This window comes from Rhinoderma darwinii, chromosome 2 (assembly GCF_050947455.1).
Source record: "Rhinoderma darwinii isolate aRhiDar2 chromosome 2, aRhiDar2.hap1, whole genome shotgun sequence".
NCBI lineage: Eukaryota > Metazoa > Chordata > Amphibia > Anura > Rhinodermatidae > Rhinoderma > Rhinoderma darwinii.
In genome coordinates, this window is record NC_134688.1 from 27681846 (window position 1) to 27701953 (window position 20108).

The window sequence follows — 20108 nt, forward strand, 5'->3', positions numbered from 1 at the left end:
GCTGGGTGGCTATAAAGGCGGCCGTATCTAGTCTTTTCTACTTTATCCTGACGTCCGTGTTGCTTTGTTTCAGGCGTATAGTCCGTCATCCGGAACGTCTAAAGGACTCGTCGGTAAGGATGCGCAATCTTCTACGTCTTACACCTCCTTCCCCAGAGGTAACCTGACCGTAACCTCCGACCGCCAGCGTTCTCCCAGCAGACCGGCGCTGGCGTATCCAGAGAGCAACAGCCGAGGTAATAATACGGCCGACGTGATAGATTGACCCCAATCAGATTGATGTCCAATACGATTGGGTTACACTATCCCCCGTCACACATATTGGGGGGAGATTTATCAAAACCGGTGCAAAGAAAAAGTAGAAGATTCGCCAAGTGGCTGTATCATAAATTTGGCGCATCTTCTAGGCATGTTAGACACTTTTCTCTACCTCGTGGTTGGCTCAAGACTCCTTTTCTAGACACTTTTTCAAAACTTTCTAGGGAGGAGCAAAAAGTGTCTAAAACATATAATAAATCTGGAACAAGGCGTGTATGGCAGTTTTTTGTTTTTTTTTGCGCAAATTGAGCCAGGATTCTGATGAATTTCGCTTGAATGGGACTGAGCTGCAGTACTGGGCATAGCCACTATCAAATGTGCGGCGCTGTGTCTGGTAAACAATAAGGCTATGTTCACACGGAGTATTTTGGGGGAGGAATATCTGCCTCAAAATTCCGTTTGGAACTTTGAGGCAGATTTTCCTCTCCCTGCACGCTGATTTTCGCGGCCATTGAGCGCCGCGGGCATAAAACAGCGCGAAATACGCTTTCTCTGCCTCCCATTGAAGTCAAAGGGAGGTCAGAGGCGGAAGCGCCCGAAGATAGGGCATGTCGCTTCTTTTTCACGCGAGGCAGTTTTACTGCTCGCAGGAAAAAGACGCCGACGCCTCCCATTGAAATCAATGGGAGGCGTTCTCGGGCCGTTTTTGCTGAGTTTTGCGACGCGGTTTCCGCGTCAAAAAACTCGGCAGAATACCCCGTGTGAACATAGCCTAAAGAGGACGCGGTGCAGGACCATCTCTCAGCTAATCTGTGGAGATGCCAGAAGTGGGACCCCCACGTATCTGCTATTTCTGGCCTATTCTGAGAATGGGTCACCAATATCAAAGTCCCGGAAAAACTCTTTAATATTGTATGCGATTTATATATCTCTTACCAAAATCTCTGCTTGCTGTCTGGGAATAAAAACATACAGACCTAATATTTCCTAAAAATATTTTTTTTTGTTTTACCCTGTCTTCTGCACTGACTTTTTATTTTATTTTTATTTGGTACCCCCATTCTTGGCATGGGTTGGGGTCCCAGTAGTCAGACCCACATGACTGGTCTTTCATGGTGTATCTAGAGGATAATTGGAGAACTTCTTCTTGCTAGTGATATGTTCTCTCTCTTTTGGGAGCTGATGAACCCTATAGACACGACATGGGCGGACGCTCCACCTGTAGCCGTATAAATAATTTCACACCTTGGTTACCGATAGCGCTACGTTAAATATTCATCACCTTCCTCCTCATAACACTTGCTGTGAAAATGATACCACCAGTCTGACTAGCATCTTAAAGGAACACTACACCTAAAGTTAGTTCCTTTCTTTAGATTGTTTTCTTCTCCAATCACACACAAAGCCAAAACAAAAATTCTGCTGCTTCTTTTTGGACTGTATGCGGTTAATTGGCGCCATACAAATGTGATTGAACAGCTTCGCTCTAACTGTGTGACTGTCATGTTAAGCTCCCACAATGCACTGCTCTCTGGTAACAGGAAATCGGATGTTTGACTTTTGCTTTCTGTCTGAACGGAGGATAAAACATCTTTTCAGTAAAGCAAAGTATCTACCAAAATATTCAAAAATTTTTGTGATACTGAGTTGGTGTTTTTTCTTGCAAGCTGCCTGATGTTAAAGGGGAACCCCTCAACTCTGCTGTTCAATGAGGAGCCTGGAGGACTTGGGGCTTGTTAATCCGGACACAAAAGAGTTTGGATGTCTGACTAACAACCAGAAAAGTGACCACGGTGGTTCTGCCCGCTCTTGTATGGATCCAGCATGATCACCAGCTGTTTGTGGGTCCCTAGTGCTGGAGTTTTTCTTTAACAACATTTTCCTCTCTGTCCCTTTTAAATGCAGCTATAATCTCGGCTTTAAAAAACCTCCAGGAGAAGATCCGGCAGCTTGAACTAGAGAGGATCAACGCTCAGGATAATATCCGACTCCTGTCCAAGGAATCAATAGATTACAAGCATCAGCTGGAAAAACAGACGCAGTCCGCGGATCATGTCAGAGATGATGTCTCCAGGCAGAACAGAGGTAGGAAGTCATGGTGTAGTGGATGATTATATGGAAACTTACCGCGGCGTCCAGGATAAGAAGAACGTGTCTGCTTTCCTCCAAAAACAGCGCCACACCTGTCCATGGGTTGTGTTTGGTATTGCAGCTCAGCTCCTTTGAAGTGAATTCAGCAATACTGCAAACAGCCAGCGGACAGGTGTGGCGCTGTTTTTATAATTCTTGGAAACCACTTTAAGAAAGTGTGTGGCTCCAGCCAATTAATTTTTAAAGGCATATTCCCCTCACAGACATTTATGGCATATCCATAGAATACGCCATAAATACGCTGTCTCTTTCTCTCTATTCTATTTTCTCTCTCTCTCTCTTTCTCTCTTTCCTTCCTATCTGTGTGGTTATACCTGGATTGTCCCCCTCCTTTACCTCATGACCCTGTCAATCCGTGTGAGTGCCCTCCCATTGTGACACCCCTTCTGCTTCCTATTGGATGGAGTAAGATGTACACAGAGGGATAGAGAAGAACCCTGACCCCAAGGAATGTTGGGAGTTGTAGTCCTGTGGTGATTGAGGAGGGAGGTCCGGGCAGGACACTACATGGCTATTTCCTATTCCAATGTCTGCAAAAATCTGTGGCGTTCACAGCTGGAAACAATAATGTATTCTATTCCCTATAACTCGCACCTCTCGTTTTGTTTTTATATTATTCTGGTGCGCTGTCGGCTTTGACCTCCTCGACATGTGGTGTTTTGCTCAGATCTCTCCAGACAGTTGTCAGCGGCAGAATCTCGGTGCGGTCTTTTGGAAAAACAGCTGGAATACATGAGGAAAATGGTACAAAATGCAGAAACCGAGAGGAATTCAGTTCTAGCAAAACAGGTACCTGGATGGTGTCATCATGTGATACGTGGTCTGTAGGCGTCTGACGCCATTGTAGTTTGTTAAAAAAGATATATATAAATTAACAATCTGCAGTCAAGTAAAAACTGGGTACGAGGCGACTGATGTGTCCATACACGGTACAAATGAAGGAGGTCTTAAATTAAAGAGGCTGTCACCACATTATAAGTGCCCTGTCTCCTATATAAGGAGATCGGCGCTGTAATGTAGGTGACAGTAATGCTTTTTATTTAGAAAAACGATCTATTTTAAACCACTTTATGAGCGATTTTCAGCTTTATGCCAATGAGTTTCTTAATACCCAAGTGGGCGTACTTTTACTTTCGACCAAGTGGGCGTTGTACAGAGGAGTGACCAATCGGCATCATGTACTCCTCTCCATTCATTTACACTGCACTAGTGATATAGTTATATCGCTATGTGCAGTCACATAAACACACTATAACGTTACTGCAGTGTCCTGATAATGAATATACATCACTACCAGCCTGGACGTCATGTCTATTCACAATCCTGACACTTCTGAATCTTTTCTGTGAGATTCCAGCAAGGCAAACGTAATCTCGTTTGAAATGACAGGTTACATCGTAATGTCGCGAGATTACGCTTGCCTTGCTGTAAATCTCACAGAAAAGATTCAGAAGTGTCAGGATTGTGAATAGACATGACGTCCAGGCTGGTAGTGATGTATATTAATTATCAGGACACTAGTAACGTTATAGTGTGTTTATGTGGCTGCACATCGTGTTCTAGTAAGAACACGATGCTGCTGTGTAAATGAATGGAGAGAAGTGCATGACGCTGATTGGTCACTAATTGGTCAGCGTCATACACTCCTCTGTACAACGCCCACTTGGTCTAAAGTAAAAACACGCCCACTTGGGCATTAAGAAAGCTCATTAGCATAAATCTAAAAACGCTAATAAAGTGGTGAAAATAGATTGTTTTTCGAAATAAAAAGCATTACTGTCACCTACATTACAGCGTCCATCTCCTTATGTAGGAGACAGGGTACTTATAATGTGGTGACAGAGCCTCTTTAAATATTGGGGAGTAAAAAACACCACAAAAACATGTCATTGAAACCCACCTCCCAGTTCTTCATGCACCGGGTCAGGGGGCTGCACAGTTTAGAGGTTAATAGCAGGGTCCCTGTGCTCTCCAGAGTGCGGCGTCCCCTGGGCTCTCCACTTATGACAGAGCTCAGAGCGGTAGGACGGGGTTTAGGGGGCCCCGTTCTAGAGATAGATTCGGGTCCCAGAGGTGGGACCTGCATCTATCTGACATTTGACATATCCTGTGGATATGTCATAAATGTCCCTGATGGGAAAACCCCTTTAAAGCAGACGAGCAGCGTGGTAACTTCATAATCATTGTATGTAAAATCAAATGTATTGAAATGATGCCGATTGATTTATTTTAAAGAGGCTCTGTCACCAGATTTTGCAACCCCTATCTGCTATTGCAGCAGATCGGCGCTGCAATGTAGATTACAGTAACGTTTTTATTTTTAAAAAACGAGCATTTTTGGCCAAGTTATGACCAATTTTGTATTTATGCAAATGAGGCTTGCAAAAGTCCAAGTGGGCGTGTATTATGTGCGTACATCGGGGCGTGTATTATGTGCGTACATCGGGGCGTGTATTATGTGCGTACATCGGGGCGTGTTTACTACTTTTACTAGCTGGGCGTTGTGTATAGAAGTGTCATCCACTTCTCTTCTGAACGCCCAGCTTCTGGCAGTGCAGACACAGCGTGTTCTCCAGAGATCACGCTGTGATGTCACTCACAGGTCCTGCATCGTGTCAGACGAGCGAGGACACATCGACACCAGAGGCTACAGATGATTCTGCAGCAGCATCGGCGTTTGCAGGTAAGTCCATGTAGCTACTTACCTGCTGATGCTGCTGCAGAATCAACTGAAGCCTCTGGTGCCGATGTGGCCGACACGATGCAGGACCTGTGAGTGACGTCACAGATCTGCACTACCAGAAGCTGGGCGTTCTGAAGAGAAGTGGATGATACTTCTATGCACAACGCCCAGCTAGTAAAAGAAGTAAAAACGCCCCGATGTACGCACATAATACACGCCCAGTTGTACTTTTACTGTAAACACGCCCACTTGGACTTTTGCAAGCCTCATTTGCATAAATACAAAAATGGTCATAACTTGGCCAAAAATGCTCGTTTTTAAAAAATAAAAACGTTACTGTAATCTACATTGCAGCGCCGATCTGCTGCAATAGCAGATAGGGGCTGCAAAATCTGGTGACAGAGCCTCTTTAAGCCCCCATGGTTGGCTCAGGACTGCTCTACTCTAAGGCACGTCCCCTTTTTGAAAACTTTCTAGGGAGGAGCAAAAATTGTCTAATACACAGTCTGGCGCAAGGCATATATGCTGGGGTTTTTTTGGGCGCAAATTGACCCAGAATTCTATCACATTTATTATACTGGAAACCTTTTTACATTTTCATTATATAATGGAGAACCCCTTTGTAAAGCTTCTACTGCAGTTCTTGTAATAAATTACTTTCTTCTCAGCCACCGCACCTGAGCCCTGGCTGCTCCGCTATATTTTATGTGTAAAGTGCAGAATAACTGAACATTTCTTTTTTGTATTTATTTTGTTAGTTGTCACTTGAAGGAGACAAAGCTCTTGAAAATTCCAACCTACAAGCCAAGCTAGAAAAGTTAGACAAGCTAGAACAGGAATACCTGAAGCTGACTGCAATGCAAGTGCTGGCACAGGTCAGTAACAATAGAAAAAAAAATTAAGTAAAAAAAAATCAGTCTATTTAAGGAGTCAACAATGCAGACACAGTATATAGTAGCTAATAGATATGGGGTTGTTGCTGGGGGATGGGAGAAAACGCCCATAAACCAATGGTGAAAGCAGAATTGAAGGCCTCAATGCTGAAAGCGTTACATCGTCGTCCTGTGCAAGAAAACCTTGCAACCTTCCTACACTCTGATGAAGCATTTCCTCCTGTTCCTGGTGTTTGCTGAGCAGTGGTTGGAACGTGTTAAGCTGCTGCTTTGTAACTCATGCCCCGAATAGTGGGGGGGGGGGGGGCTATATCCAGTAATGGAAGAGATCTGGAGGTGTCATTTAGTAAAAGTCCTGGCAGGATCTATAGATACACAACACCATCCCTTCTCCCACTCCAGGGATGGAGAAAGATGTTTTGTAGTGGGGATTTTGCAGGGCAAATCTTCTTTAAAAGAACTCCTGAACATACAAAATGCCAAAAAAATGCTTCCTTCCTTTAATCTCCTTTCCTTCGATCCTATTTTTGACTCCTGTTGCAATTAATACTGAGAAATCTATAAAGAATTCTTCTATATGTGTTACAGGAGATAAGCCATTTCTCACCCCTGCTTCCTGTCCTGTGTTTTGCTGTAAAACAACTGGCTGCAGCAGGAGCACTCTGCCCTGTCTGCAGTAGGACACACACTTTCTTTGCTGAGCTCCGCCCCCTCTGCAGTAGGACACCTTGTCCCTTTGCTGTCTCTGCCCCCTCTGCAGGAGGACACGTGCTGTTTTTACTAAGATTTGGCCCTTTGTAGTAGGACACATGCTCCCTTTGTGAAAGGTTATGTAAACCTTTGCAGGCAATCATTTTTTTTTAATAAAAAGGTTAGTCGGTGTGTTTGGTGCAACTTTACAAATACTTTTTATTAAAAATTATTATTTTTACTTTTTTTTTTTTACAGTTGCTCTGTATTCTCTATACAGACCAGCTGTGTCATTCACTAAATCCTGCTCCGCGGACCTGACGGGTTCAGCGACAGCGGGTCCTGCGTGTCTCTCACACGCAGGATCCACCTGTAAACTATCATATCGAAGTTCAAAAGCCTCCTTTGCTAAGCTCCACTGCCTCCTGCGTTCAGTCGAAAATGGAACAGATCAGCAGGAAATTAACCCCTGTGTTCCCTGCAGGATTTCTGTAAGATTGTTTATTCAACGACCAATCGGAAGATCCTGTAGACTGACAAATACTGTGGGCAAGATTATCTTCTGTTTTACTTTTAGTATTCACTTCTAGGTTCTGTATTCCTTCTAAAGTGAATGTCCATCCTAAACAACGGTTTTCTTTTTTTAATCTAAACAGGTTTAAAAATCTGTGCTATTTAATGTCATAATATATTCTTATCGATGTCACAGAACTAAATGATTTTTTTTTTCCATCTGCAGCCACCACTAGGGGGAGCTTACTGTATAATGTTATACATTTAACTAAAAAATGAAAACTGTATGCAGTTAGCTCCCCCTAGTGGTGACTTCAGGTAGCCAAGGGATTTAGAGTTCCGTATCAGAAAACTGAGCTCCAACCGCTGTAAATAATTGTGCAGAATTTTGGGCCTAAAAATGACCTGAACCTTCACTTTAAAGCTGAAGAAAGATGCAATTAAACCGAGTATTAAGGATGAATACAAGGTAAAAATGGATTTAACGTTTATCTTGAGACATCTTAAGTGAGTCACTTGGCCAACTTTTCCCATCTAATACCTTCAGCTTTGTCAGAGGAATCTTGATTTTCATTTATGTCACCAAGTAATTGTCACACGTTATTGAAATCTTCTTTATTTTTCCTTTAGAATAAAATCCGTGATATAGAGCAAAAGCTCAGAGAAGAGGAGCATCAGAGGAAGCTTGTCCAGGAGAAGGCAGCTCAGGTAAGGAGGGTATTCACTTTATAGGTTTGGGGTCTATGATCTGTTAGGGAATATGTACCAGTGTTACTTGGTATCCAGTGGGTGAAGGTGGCCATACACATGGGGAATCTGAGGGCCGAGCACTCGTTCATGGAAATCAGTACAAAATGCACGGCGCCACATAGTGCGGGTCAATCGGGTTAGGCAAGCTAAAGGTCGTAAAATACCATGCTCACCTAGATATTGCGTAGGAACAATAGTCACGAAGATAATCCCCAAGTGCTGCTGCCAAGATCCAAACCGGTCAACCGTACGGTCACCGCTTAACGAGATAATTGAAGAAAAATGGAAAAGGAAGGATCTTATAAGGCGCTGCTACGTGGCTGATAGAAAGTACGGGAAATAACAAGCGGAATAATTTGAAATCGATCTATTTAATATAAACAATGGTGGCTACGCGTTTCAACGCTGTACCAGCGTCTTCCTCAGGCCAAACACTAATTCATATGACTGATATTTCTTCCAACCATACTATAAACGTGCACGCTTAGTTTGGACTGCGTAGGTATATATGAATATAAATGTGGAGAGGGGGAACCAAGGATCGGGCATGTTGAAATCCAGAGTCAGGAGGCCTCTGTACACATTACACTGTCGGCCAACCCCCCTAAAACTGGTGGGTTTGGATGATTTTTGTCTAATGTGTAGGGACCGTTTTATTCTCCAGCCTCATCACGTGGCAAAACACAAAAATGGCGATCATGCCTATCTTGTAATTGGCTAAAACGCATCACGTGACCAGTATTGACATTTCCTCTCTGCCGTGGATTCTTTCAAACTTAATTTACATTGGCAGCAGAAGAGAGGGGCACAGGTCTCCCCGATACAGCAATGTGTGAAAGCGGTAACTCCCCTCCCCCCCTGTAGCATTATTTAGATACGTACAGTTCACTGATTATTTTATAGGATAAAACGTGGCGACCATTTCTCTTTAAACCCCAAGGCCAGATCCACTAGACATACGGCACAGTTTGGCCTTGTTTACACAGTGCAGATTTTGCAGGTATTTTCTAGGCCAAAACCAGGAACAAAACCTGAACAGAAGAAATCTATAAAGAAAGACCTTATAGGTCTCCTGTCCTGGACCCAATTCCGGGTTTGGCCTAAATGCATGCAAAATCTGAACAAGGCCGCTGAGTTCTCTTGTGACGTGCAACAAATTTGTGTTTTTGTTTTTTTTTTGTTTTTTTTTTTTATCACTTGTCAATTTTGAATAGTGGCGAGAAAACTGGGTGATGTCTCCAAAGAGACGTAGTTTAGGTCACGCTTGAATGAGAATGTCTCAGATTTCTGGTGAACGTCTATCACTGGCGTAGATTTGATATTCAGCCTGCTAAAGATGTCAAAATGCGCCAAATTTAGTGAGCGGCATCGCGTTTTGTATGAATTTGGTGCAACTAACTTTAACTACCCCCTACCACTTTTGGCGTAAAATACGCCAGTGTTGGTAAATGTGGGCCATTACGTTAGGTTTGGGTATTAAACGGTAATACTGTATACTTGGAGCAGGAACACAGAACAGCCAGAGATCTGAAATGTTGTAACGTTTGGTTCGTCCTCTGCTGGTACTAATCTGGTCACTGCTTGTGTCTCGCAGCTGCAGACGGGTCTAGAGACAAATAGGATTCTGCTCAAGTCTTTAACGCCTCCTACGAAGCAGGTGAAGATAAAAAGACGAGCGTCGCACGAGGACCAAGTAATAACGGAAGCTCTTCTATTCTCCTGGGGTGCAGTGTAAAGAATCAAGGGTAGCACAAGGGAGAATACAAAGCTGTGTGTGCAGCTGAACTTTGTCGTCAGGTCTCACCAAAGGGGATGTTCCACCCCTCCATTCAGTAGCCCCCAATAATGAGCTGATTGCTGGGGGTCAGGCTGCTGATCTTCCCCCTCCTGATGGGACAACCCCTTTATAGGAAATGAGTCCCCAGGAAATTTTAGACGAGGACACCCAACAAATGCAAACCGCTTTACAGATTGTACATATAATTACATGACTTTGTAAATACATGACTTATTTTGTACTGATCCTGATTTACAGCCTTTATAAGGCTATGTTCACAAAGAGTTTTTTGACGCGGAAACCGCGCCACAAAACTTGTCAAAAACGGCCCGAAAATGCCTCCCATTGATTTCAATGGGAGACGGAGGTGTCTATTTCCCGCGAACGGTAAAGCCGTCTCGCAGGAAAAAGAAGGGACATGCCCTATCTTCGGGCATTTACGCCTCTGACCTCCCATTGACCTCAATGGGAGGCAGAGAAAGCGTATTTTGCAGTGTTTTATGCCCGCGGCGCTCAACGGCCGCGGGCGAAAAACGCAGCGAAGATCGGTGTGCAGGGAGCGGAAAATCTGCCTCAAACTTCCAAACGGAAATTTGAGGCAGAAATTCAGCCTGCAAAAATCTCTGTGTGAACACAGCCTTATTATAGTCCAGAGCTGCATTTATAATTCTGCTAATTGCCATTGGAAAATGTCAACAGGCAGGGGAATGTTGTTCCACATATGATATTGAGCATATGTGGTGGTGGAGGGACTCTGTGCGAGCCCTCTGACATTCTGCAGCTTTTTACTACTCCTCTGACTCCTTTGGGCAGGAGAGTGGAGCAGCTAATCATGAAATTATAAGGCGTCGATTTCTGCTATAATTTCCAACAGTTTCTGGCGTAAATTATACTAAGGGTATGTGCACACACACTAATTACGTCCGTAATTGACGGACGTATTTCGGCCGCAAGTCCCGGACCGAACACAGTGCAGGGAGCCGGGCTCCTAGCATCATAGTTATGTACGACGCTAGGAGTCCCTGCCTCGCTGTAGGACAACTGTCCCGTACTGTAATCATGTTTTCAGTACGGGACAGCAGTTCCACGGAGAGGCAGGGACTCCTAGCGTCGTACATCAGTATGATGCTAGGAGCCCGGCTCCCTGCACTGAGTTCGGTCCACTACTTGCGGCCGAAATACGTCTGTCAATTACGGACGTAATTAGTGTGTGTGCACATACCCTAAGTGTGTCAAACTGCGGTCGTGCTCCCCTCCACTAAACCCTCCCTGCTTTTTTGAAAAGGAGAGGAGAAAACATACTCGCTAGATTTTGCACATAATTCGACTTTACTGGCCTAGTTTAATCAATTCCCCCCTTTGTGTCTGATATGGAAATTGGTACTGCTTACAAACTGCCCCTTTTTTTTATTTTATTTTTTTATTCCCCCCCCCCCCATGCTATTAAAGTCCAATAATCCAGAATATTTGATTATCTGGAACCTATCAGATCCTGTTAGTTTTGCAATTATCCTATGTATTTATTTCAGGGGGTTAATCACCAGAGCTGCAGCCACACACAACCTCACTACCGGTTAAGCCTCGGAGATGTGCCTTTTGTTGCTGGGAAGGTGAGCAATATGGAAATCCAGTTCGTGTAGCCCTGCTCTAGTAATTCTCATGTTGACGACTACTTAAAGGGTAACTCAAATTTAAAAAAAACTTTTGACATGTAATAGTAACAGAAGTTTTTATCGGTGGGGGTCCGAGCACTGAGACCCCCACCGATCGCTAAAACAAAGCAGCAGAAGCGCTCGGGTGAGTGCTCTGTCGCATCCTTTCTGATCGGCTTTCCTTACAGCGGTGTACGGGCTCAGTAGAAAGTCCAGGAGACCATACACTACTTGCTCTGCTTGCCAAGGAAAGCCGTTCAGAAGCTAAGCGGCACAGCGCTTCTGCCGCTGCGTTTTAGCGACTGGTGGGGAGTCTCCGTGCTTGGACCCCCACTGATCAAAACTTCTGACAAGTCACGATCACATGTCAAAAGTTAAGTTACCCAAAACCACTCAGACCAAGGCTTATTAGATATTCAAGGTGGTCTTTGTTGTAGTAGCTTTTCAACTTATTGTTGCCCACCAGTGGTGAAATATGGGAATTGCAGTTGGGCTGTCCCTACTGACTTCCAGGAAAGTTTGTAAAAGTATGTGAATCACTTTCTTTTTTATTTCTTTTTATTTTTTTTCTGTATTTCAGTCCACGGCTCCCAGTCACTCTGTCCGGGCCAACGTCCAACACGTCCTTCATCTCATGAAGCAACACAATAAAGTCTTCTGCAACGATCGGGTTGTGAGCGATCACCCTATGGAAGAAAAAGAGAGCGGTGTCCGGTGGAAAGATACATTTACGTTGTCCTCTTCATCCTATCGGGAGCTTTCTGAGGTTCTGCTCACACTGGAAGATGAATTTGGGCAGATGAGTTTGTGAGTATTGACGCCAGTTATGTGTACAGATGATCTCCTTATGGCAGCAGGGGTGTATTGTTAACATGGGATGGCGCTGCCAATGCATTGTGATCCTCGCTTTATTCTACTAGTGATCACCAGGAATTGGTGAAGCAGATGGATGAAGCACATTCTGACCGTCTTAAAGAAGACCTAGAAGAAGAACTGGAGGCTTTAGTGCGGAGAATGGAGGCAAAGGCGGATCAAATAACTAAAGTACGCAAACACCAAGCAATGGTGAGTCACCGGCTCAGCGCAATAAAATCCAGACACGGTAAACTTCATCCTTTGGAGCAACGTAAAGAAGTTTTACAGGATATTTTATACTGATGGACTGTTCTTAGTATAGGAAATGTAATATTAACCCCTTCCCGCCGCAGCCCTTTTTCAGATTTAAATTTTCGTTTTTTCCTCCCCACTTTCCAGAAGCCATAACGTCTTTATTTTTCTGTCAATATAGTCCTATGAGGGCTTGATTTTTGCGGGGCGAGTTGTAGTTTTTTGTAGCGCCATTTATTGTGCTATATAATGTACTAGGAAACGGGAAAAAATTATTTGTGGGGTAGAAAATGAAAAAAACAGCGATTCCTCCATGGTTTTTTGCGCGCCGTTTTTATGGAATTCACTGTGCAATTAAAACAACATGTTAACTTTATTCCGTGGGTCAATACGATTACAGCGATACCAAATATATATAGTTTTTTCTATATTTTACTACTTTTACAAGTAAAAACCGAAGTGTAAAAAAGAAAATGTATTTTGTGTCGCCAAATTCTGAGAGCCGTAACTTTTTATTTTTCCGTCGATCAACTGGTACGAGGGCTTATTTTTTTGCGGGATAAGCTGTAGTTTTAATGATACCATTTTGGGGTACATGCCACGTTTTGATCACTTTTTATTTCATTTTTTGTGGGAGATCAGGTGACCAAAAAATAGAGATTCTGGCGTTTACAATTTAATTTTTTTTACGGCGTTCACCGTCAACATTAAATAATGATATATTGTAATAGTTCAGACTTTTACGGACGCGGCGATGCCAATTATGTTTATTTTATGTTTTACTATGCTCTAGGGGGAAAATGGGAAATGTTTTTTGTTTTTTTTAACGTAATTTTTTTTTTTTACACAAAAAAAAACTAACTAATTTTTACTTTTTTTTATCAGTCCCCCTAGGGGACTTCAACCAGCGATCGTTAGATCGCTTGTACGATATACTGCAATACTAATGTATTGCAGTATATCGTGATTCTGACAGGCAACTATTAAGCCCTGCCTGAGGCAAGTTTTAATAGGTGCACAAAGATGGTTGACCTGGGGGCCTTCATTAGGCCCCCATGGCAGCTACAGCCACCATCTCCCCCCCCCCCCCCCCTCGCGATTGCGTTGCGGGGGGCGTGATGAGCTGTTAGAGGGGGCTGCCCCCCTCTTTCTAACGATTTAAATGCTGCGGTCGCTATTGACCGCAGCATTTAACTAGTTAAACGAGCGGGATCACGGTCGAGCGCATGCCGCTAGTTACTCTGCATCATATGGAGCGGGTTCACTCCGTGAGCCCGCTCCATACTTCCGCCTACCCGACTTTGGCGTATGGATACGTCAAATGTCGGGAAGGGGTTAAATCGGTGGGGGTTCGACACCCGGCACCCCGGCCAATGAGCTGACTGAAGCTGCTGTGGCGTTGATCGCTGCAGGCTTTTCCTAGTTTACAGGCACAGCGCCGTGCACTTCCGTAGCAGCTTTGCCTGGCGTTGCAGTTCCGGTCCCAATCAAGTGAATGGGACTGAGCTGCAGCCGCTACGGAAGTGTACGGCGCTGTGCCTGGTAAACACTAAATATGCCGCGGTGATGAAACACTGCGGCTTCCTCAGTCAGCTGACCGACGCAGGTATCGGGAGTCAGACTTCCACCGATCTTATATTGATCACCTATCCTGCACGTCTGATACGCCTGAAATTACGGAGCTGTTTTCAGGAGAAAACTGCTCCTGAATTTCAGGCGTAAAGGCATGTGCAGGCATTTTTCGCGGCGTCCATTACAGACGAAATTGGAGCTGTTTTTCTATGGAGTCAATGGAAAACGGCTCCCAAAAAGTGACAGGCACTTCTTTGACGCGGGCGTCTTTTGACAGCGGCGCGTAAAAAAAAAAATGACCGTCGGCACAGAACATCGTAAAGCCCATTCAAATGAATGGGCAGATGTTTGCCGGCGCTTTGTAGCCGTATATTCGGACGTAATTCGAGGTTAAAGAGGCTCTGTCACCAGATTTTGCAACCCCTATCTGCTATTGCAGCAGATCGGCGCTGCAATGTAGATAAGAGTAATGTGTTGTGTTTTTTTTTTTAAAAATGAGCATTTTTGGCCAAGTTATGACCATTTTTATATTTATGCAAATGAGGCTTTCTAAAGTACAACTGGGCGTGTTTAAAGTAAAAGTATAACTGGGCGTGTATTATGTGCGTACATCGGGGCGTTTTTACTTGTTTTACTAGCTGGGCGTTGTGAATAGAAGTGTATGATGCTGACGAATCAGCATCATCCACTTCTCATCGTTACCACCCAGCTTCTGGCAGTGCAGACACACAGCGTGTTCTCAAGAGATCACGCTGTGACGTCACTTCCTGCCCCAGGTCCTGCATCGTGTCGGACGAGCGAGGACACATCGGCACCAGAGGCTACAGATGATTCTGCAGCAGCATCAGCGTTTGCAGGTAAGTAGCTACATCGACTTACCAGCAAACGCTAATGCTGCTGCAGAATCAACTGTAGCCTCTGGTGCCGATGTGGCCGACACGATGCAGGACCTGGGGCAGGAAGTGAGTGACGTCACAGCATGATCTCTGGAGAACATGCTGTGTGTCTGCACTGCCAGAAGCTGGGCGTTCTGAAGAGAAGTGGATGATACTTCTCATGAGAACGCCAAGCTAGTAAAAGTAGTAAAAACGCCCCGATGTACGCACATAATACACGCCCAGTTGGACTTTTGCAAGCCTCATTTACATAAATATAAAAATGGTCATAACTTGGCCAAAAATGCTCGTTTTTTGAAAATAAAAACGTTACTGTAATCTACATTGCAGCGCCGATCTGCTGCAATAGCAGATAGGGGTTGCAAAATCTGGTGACAGAGCCTCTTTAAGGTGTTTCTTCCATATGCTAAATAGGAGTGTGAACAACGTCTCCCCCCTGCAGCGCAATGTGTAAAGGAGAGACGTCGTCCGGACGCCATAATGTGTAAAAACTGGTTGATGAGGATGTGGCACTATTATGGCCCTCTTACACGGGGCAATTATCGGGCAAACAAGCGTTCCCGATCATTACCCTGTGTAATCGGGGCAGTGATCCGCAGATGAAGGAGCAAAGAGCAAACGCTTGTTCATCGGCTGATCGTGTCGTTTCTGCAGCACAAAATCTTCTCGTTGTCAGCAGCTCATCTCCTTGTGTAAACATTAAGACGCGCTGCTGACACGATAGAAATGTAGGGGGACGAGTGATCGGAGTAACAAGTGCTCGTCCCCAGACATTGGTCCTTGTGGAAGAAGCAAAGGAGCGCCGATCAACGAGCCACGATCAACGAGCTGCCTCATTGATCGGCGCTTGTTTACACGGCCCGTGTAAGAGGGACCATCCTCTACCTTTGCATATTGTATAACGGGAGGGCCCAATGTGATCATCAAAGTACAGCTTCCAAAATCCTTGGCAAACGGCTCATTATACCGGGAGTAGTGTCAAATAAAGAGCCGTCCAGTTGAAACATGTACAGCCCAAGTGCCAGGGAGCCGCAGCTTGTAAGCAGTTCTCCTCTCTGGCTGCGGGGGTCTCCCGTCTATGGTACCCATGTGCCCTAATAGGACATATTGACAGGGATTTAATGATGCATCAACCCCTTTAAGAACCCAGAGAATAAGAGGTGGCCCCATATAAATGTATTCTTATAAAGGCCCCCCTTATATGCAGGGTTATAACTGGGGCGGCCTGCACTGGCAGCAGAATACAGGAGTTGTTTCACTTTTGGCCGTTGCGGTCTCGGTCATCACAACCGTTCTCTCTCCTCATTAGTCCCTAAATACAGGCTGCCATAAACAGCACCTACGTTCTGCTGGTGGTGCCCGGAGAACCGAAACCGGGAATTTGAATGTCCTCTCCAATTGCTTGTAAAGGTGGACACCGCTGATCTCTGGTGTTGAAGATCTTACAAAGAATATTTTATTGAAAGGCGAGATTTATCTGCACTCGCTCTCATTATTAGAGCCACTTTACAGAATGAAAACCACAACCTGATTGGTTAGCTTCAACGACTCCTCCGCTTTTGCGCCTGATTTATTAAATCTCCTCCTGTCTCATGGGGGCAGCACTTTAAATTCTATGTATGACTGACCGCTTCATCCGTTCATAATTACCTCTAATAATCTATGTAAAATCAAACATGGCCGTCCGACTAGTCGTAGTTTTTATGGTTTTTTTTTTTTTTTGGTTTTTTTTCTTCACCGCACAGCTTGGAAAATTATTGAAGGAATCCAGGCTGAAAAAGAAAGCTGCTTGTGAATCTTCCAAAACCGTTCAGAGCAGAAAAGACCAACACACCACTAAACGTGACCCGAACAGATCGAGTCCCGGTGAGAAGAGCAGGAAGAGTCTTCAGTTACTCCGCGAGATGCAGACGCTGCAGGGCTCCCTGCAGAGGGACGACATACACTGGGAATAAAGTGTGGCCCTTACTGGGAACGTCTCAGGGAAAGTCACTACGCAGCGGCTTTATTCTACTGCCTCCACCATCTCTCTAACCAATGCTGCCGGATGTGTTTTATAGGAAAAGGAGGCAGCGGAATAAAACTATCTTCCTGATGTCCTGCAGGTGGCGCTCATTCCGACATGTGAATGTATTTTATTATTGAGCTGGTGAGATTCTTAATTTTAGCATCTTCAGTAGAGACTGGAGCATTGTGCTGCGTACAACCTAGAAAAGCAGATGATTGGTCTAGACCTGTGGCTGTCAGGGCATGCTGGGAGTTGTTTCACAACAGCGGAAAAGCACTGGTCTAGATCTGTCGTGTGGATCGGGAAACCTGATCTTTTGGGCGCTAGGCTAATGTGATAGGGAAGGACTGTCTGAGATAAGACACTGAAGCTTCTCGCTGTCTCGGGACATTGTTGACTTTTTATTGAGATGATGTTGCTGTCATTTTTGCTTCTGCTCTCCTCCACATGAAATTTCTTATCTTAAAGGGAACCACTCACCCCACCTTCAAGTGTGTGAATGACTGGCCAGGACATGTTTCATACTCCCTTAAAGGGTTTGGCTTCAAGGGAGTCCTGAGCTGAGGAAATGGTGGCCGGTGAGAAGGCCGAGACCCCACAGGGGACATGTTCCTGGACAAATTTGAAACTTCTTGTTTCAATGGAGTCTTCGTTTGGGGGGCGCTAATGCGGATTTATCAGACTTCATAGCCTGTCAGCGGATTAGAGAGAGAACATGTTACTAAGGGAGTTGCCTGATGTACTTCTTAGTATATGCTTCACTCTCTGATCCGTCTCTTGCCCCAGGTGACAACATTGGGGGGTCCTAGTTGGGGGGGGGGGGTCGCACTTCGTTGTATAACATTATTAGGGAATCTTGTAGATGCTCTAAGTTCACGGGGGCCAAATGAGCGATTACCCCATTGTGATGCAGGGGACTGAATACAATTACAATCCTGTCAAGAAATAGATTTGCAATTTAGTAATATTTATATAAGGGGTTATCCAGACGAACGTGGGAAAACTCCGACGTGAAAAACTAGTCTGCGTAGCCCCCAGGCGGGTCCTGTTTTGAGTCTATGGAGGGATCAGTGAAAACGGAACAAAATAGGAGATATTCTATTTTTCAATTAACCCTTCACACGGTCCGTTGAAGCAGCCGCGTGAACGGCCCCATTGAAATACATGCGTCCGTGTGACGGCCGTTGTTTTAACGACCATCACGCGAACGTATTCTATGTCCGTCTGAATAAGGTCTAAGGAACATCTAATGTCCTACAACGTGATTTGTAAAGATTCTGAAAATGTACAAAAACCTTCTTCCCCCTTTTCATGTTTACCGCACAGAATGCAATTTTTTATGCTGGTAATTTAAATGAAATGTGGCCTCGAAATATTTGGGGATTTTTTTTTCTGGGGGAAAAATTATTTTTAGCATCATTTTCACCTTTTCATGGCAACTTCTTAAACTTGTTTTCTGGAGCTTTCGACCTACAGTCCGATCACCATAAAAGGCCTCCAGCTATTAAATCCATTCAGCCGTTTCCTAGATATATCTGCCAACATCATCGCAGCTCCAACAGGAGCGGTCACACAGCTTTCCAGTAGTCCAGAATGGTAAGTCCTACCTGTTATACAGTGATGTGGAAGGAGGAGGTGTCAAAGCTTAGTGTCCATTGCAAAATGTTTCACTCATCTTTCCCAGGTTTCTGAATGTCAAGTCCTACATATTTCTATATAATGGTGTTGGGAGACGAGGGTGGTGTAACCAAATAGGTCTAGTTTGGAGTCTGGGCAAGCTGGATGTTGATGTTTTAGGCTTCGTTCACATCTGCGTTGTGGCATCCGTTTTAGCAGAGCCGTTGAAATAAGAAAAAAAATGGACAGAATGACTGATGCCAGGCTGAATGCAATGGAAGGTAAAATGTGGTGGTGTTTTTTACAGATCCGTTTACCGGATCCGTCAAAAGAACTGACTCTTTTCTTTCCATTTGCGTCAGTTTGTCATCCGTTATATTCCCATGTTTTTAACGGATCCGTTCTTGTGGTCATCTGATGGATATGCTGGAACAGAAGCCACTGGATTCACACGAGCATGTTCAGTCCGTAAAGGACAGAACGTATTTCGGCCGCAAGTCCCGGACCGAACACACTGCAGGGAGCCGGGCTCCTAGCATCATAGTTATGTACGATGCTAGGAGTCCCTGCCTCTCAGTGGAACTACTGTCCTGTACTGAAATCATTATTACAGTACGGGACAGTTGTCCTGCAGCGAGGCAGGGACTCCTAGCATCGTACATAACTATGATGCTAGGAGCCCGGCTCCCTGCACTGAGTTCGGTCCGGGACTTGCGGCCGAAATACGTTCCGTCCATTACGGACGTAATGTGCTTGTGTGAACCCAGCCTTAGATGCGCCCACGCTTGTCTCTCCCGGCTTCCCCAGAAATGGATGTTCTGAATAGAAGAGGACGAGGGAACGACTTCTATTTGCTGTTTTTGGTTTTTTTTTTTAAGTACAAAATGTTTTTTAATTATAAAAGTCTGACATTTTTCTGTAATATATTTTATGTATATATAACATATCTACCATGTGGACTTCATCAGGGATGACTTTTTTCTTTACATGTATATCAGCCTGTGGAAGAAATGCAATGTAGATATATAATGTGTATATATGGGATGTCTTATTATTGTCGGCTGTGGTGCTTTTATTCTTTACATGACGTGTTCACCATGAGGGTCCTTCCTTTATGGCAGCTGTTGACTATGGTAAGGAACTCTCGCGGTGGTTACAGGTTCCTGGGAGAAAGCAGGTCGCAGACTGGCAGGTGTTATCCGGCACTGGAGACACTTCGTACTTTTGTGGGTGCTTACTAACTTAATATGGCATATGCTGCCGGGGAGACTGTTTATAGAGGTCCTACAACAATAAGACAATCGTAGGGTCTCTTTCTGCTGAGACCCCCAGTGATCAACTGTGAATGGGACAGCAAGTGTTTAATTTCCCTGCAGCACCACCACAGGTGAAATAAAGTATTACACAGCTCACATTGAAATCAATGGGCTGACTGTAATGCATGGACATCTTGGGTCCTCCAGAGCGAAAGATGCATCTTTTAGTAAGAGATGGGGCACCTGAACCCCCCTCTTAAATCAATTCTGTAAAAGCTTATATGA

The 20108-nt window shown here is 44.5% G+C and overlaps 1 protein-coding gene across 3 annotated transcripts in view; it reads left to right on the forward strand.

Annotated features, from left to right (window-relative positions):
- CEP57 (centrosomal protein 57) overlaps positions 1–17745 on the forward strand; it is a 19152-nt gene extending 1407 nt beyond the window's left edge. The window contains exons 1-11 of one of the 3 annotated variants that reach the window (XM_075851501.1): positions 147–236; positions 1926–2069; positions 2164–2343; positions 3077–3198; positions 5851–5967; positions 7819–7896; positions 9533–9631; positions 11245–11325; positions 11948–12174; positions 12288–12432; positions 16688–17745. In XM_075851501.1, the coding sequence (XP_075707616.1) occupies positions 1967–2069; positions 2164–2343; positions 3077–3198; positions 5851–5967; positions 7819–7896; positions 9533–9631; positions 11245–11325; positions 11948–12174; positions 12288–12432; positions 16688–16897 (1362 nt within the window). In that variant the 5' untranslated portion in view covers positions 147–236; positions 1926–1966 and the 3' untranslated portion in view covers positions 16898–17745. Of the gene's footprint in view, positions 1–73; positions 237–1925; positions 2070–2163; positions 2344–3076; positions 3199–5850; positions 5968–7818; positions 7897–9532; positions 9632–11244; positions 11326–11947; positions 12175–12287; positions 12433–16687 lie in introns of those variants that run through there. The other 2 variants (XM_075851502.1, XM_075851500.1) reach the window with 2 other exon arrangements.
- The last annotated feature ends 2363 nt before the right edge of the window (positions 17746–20108 follow it).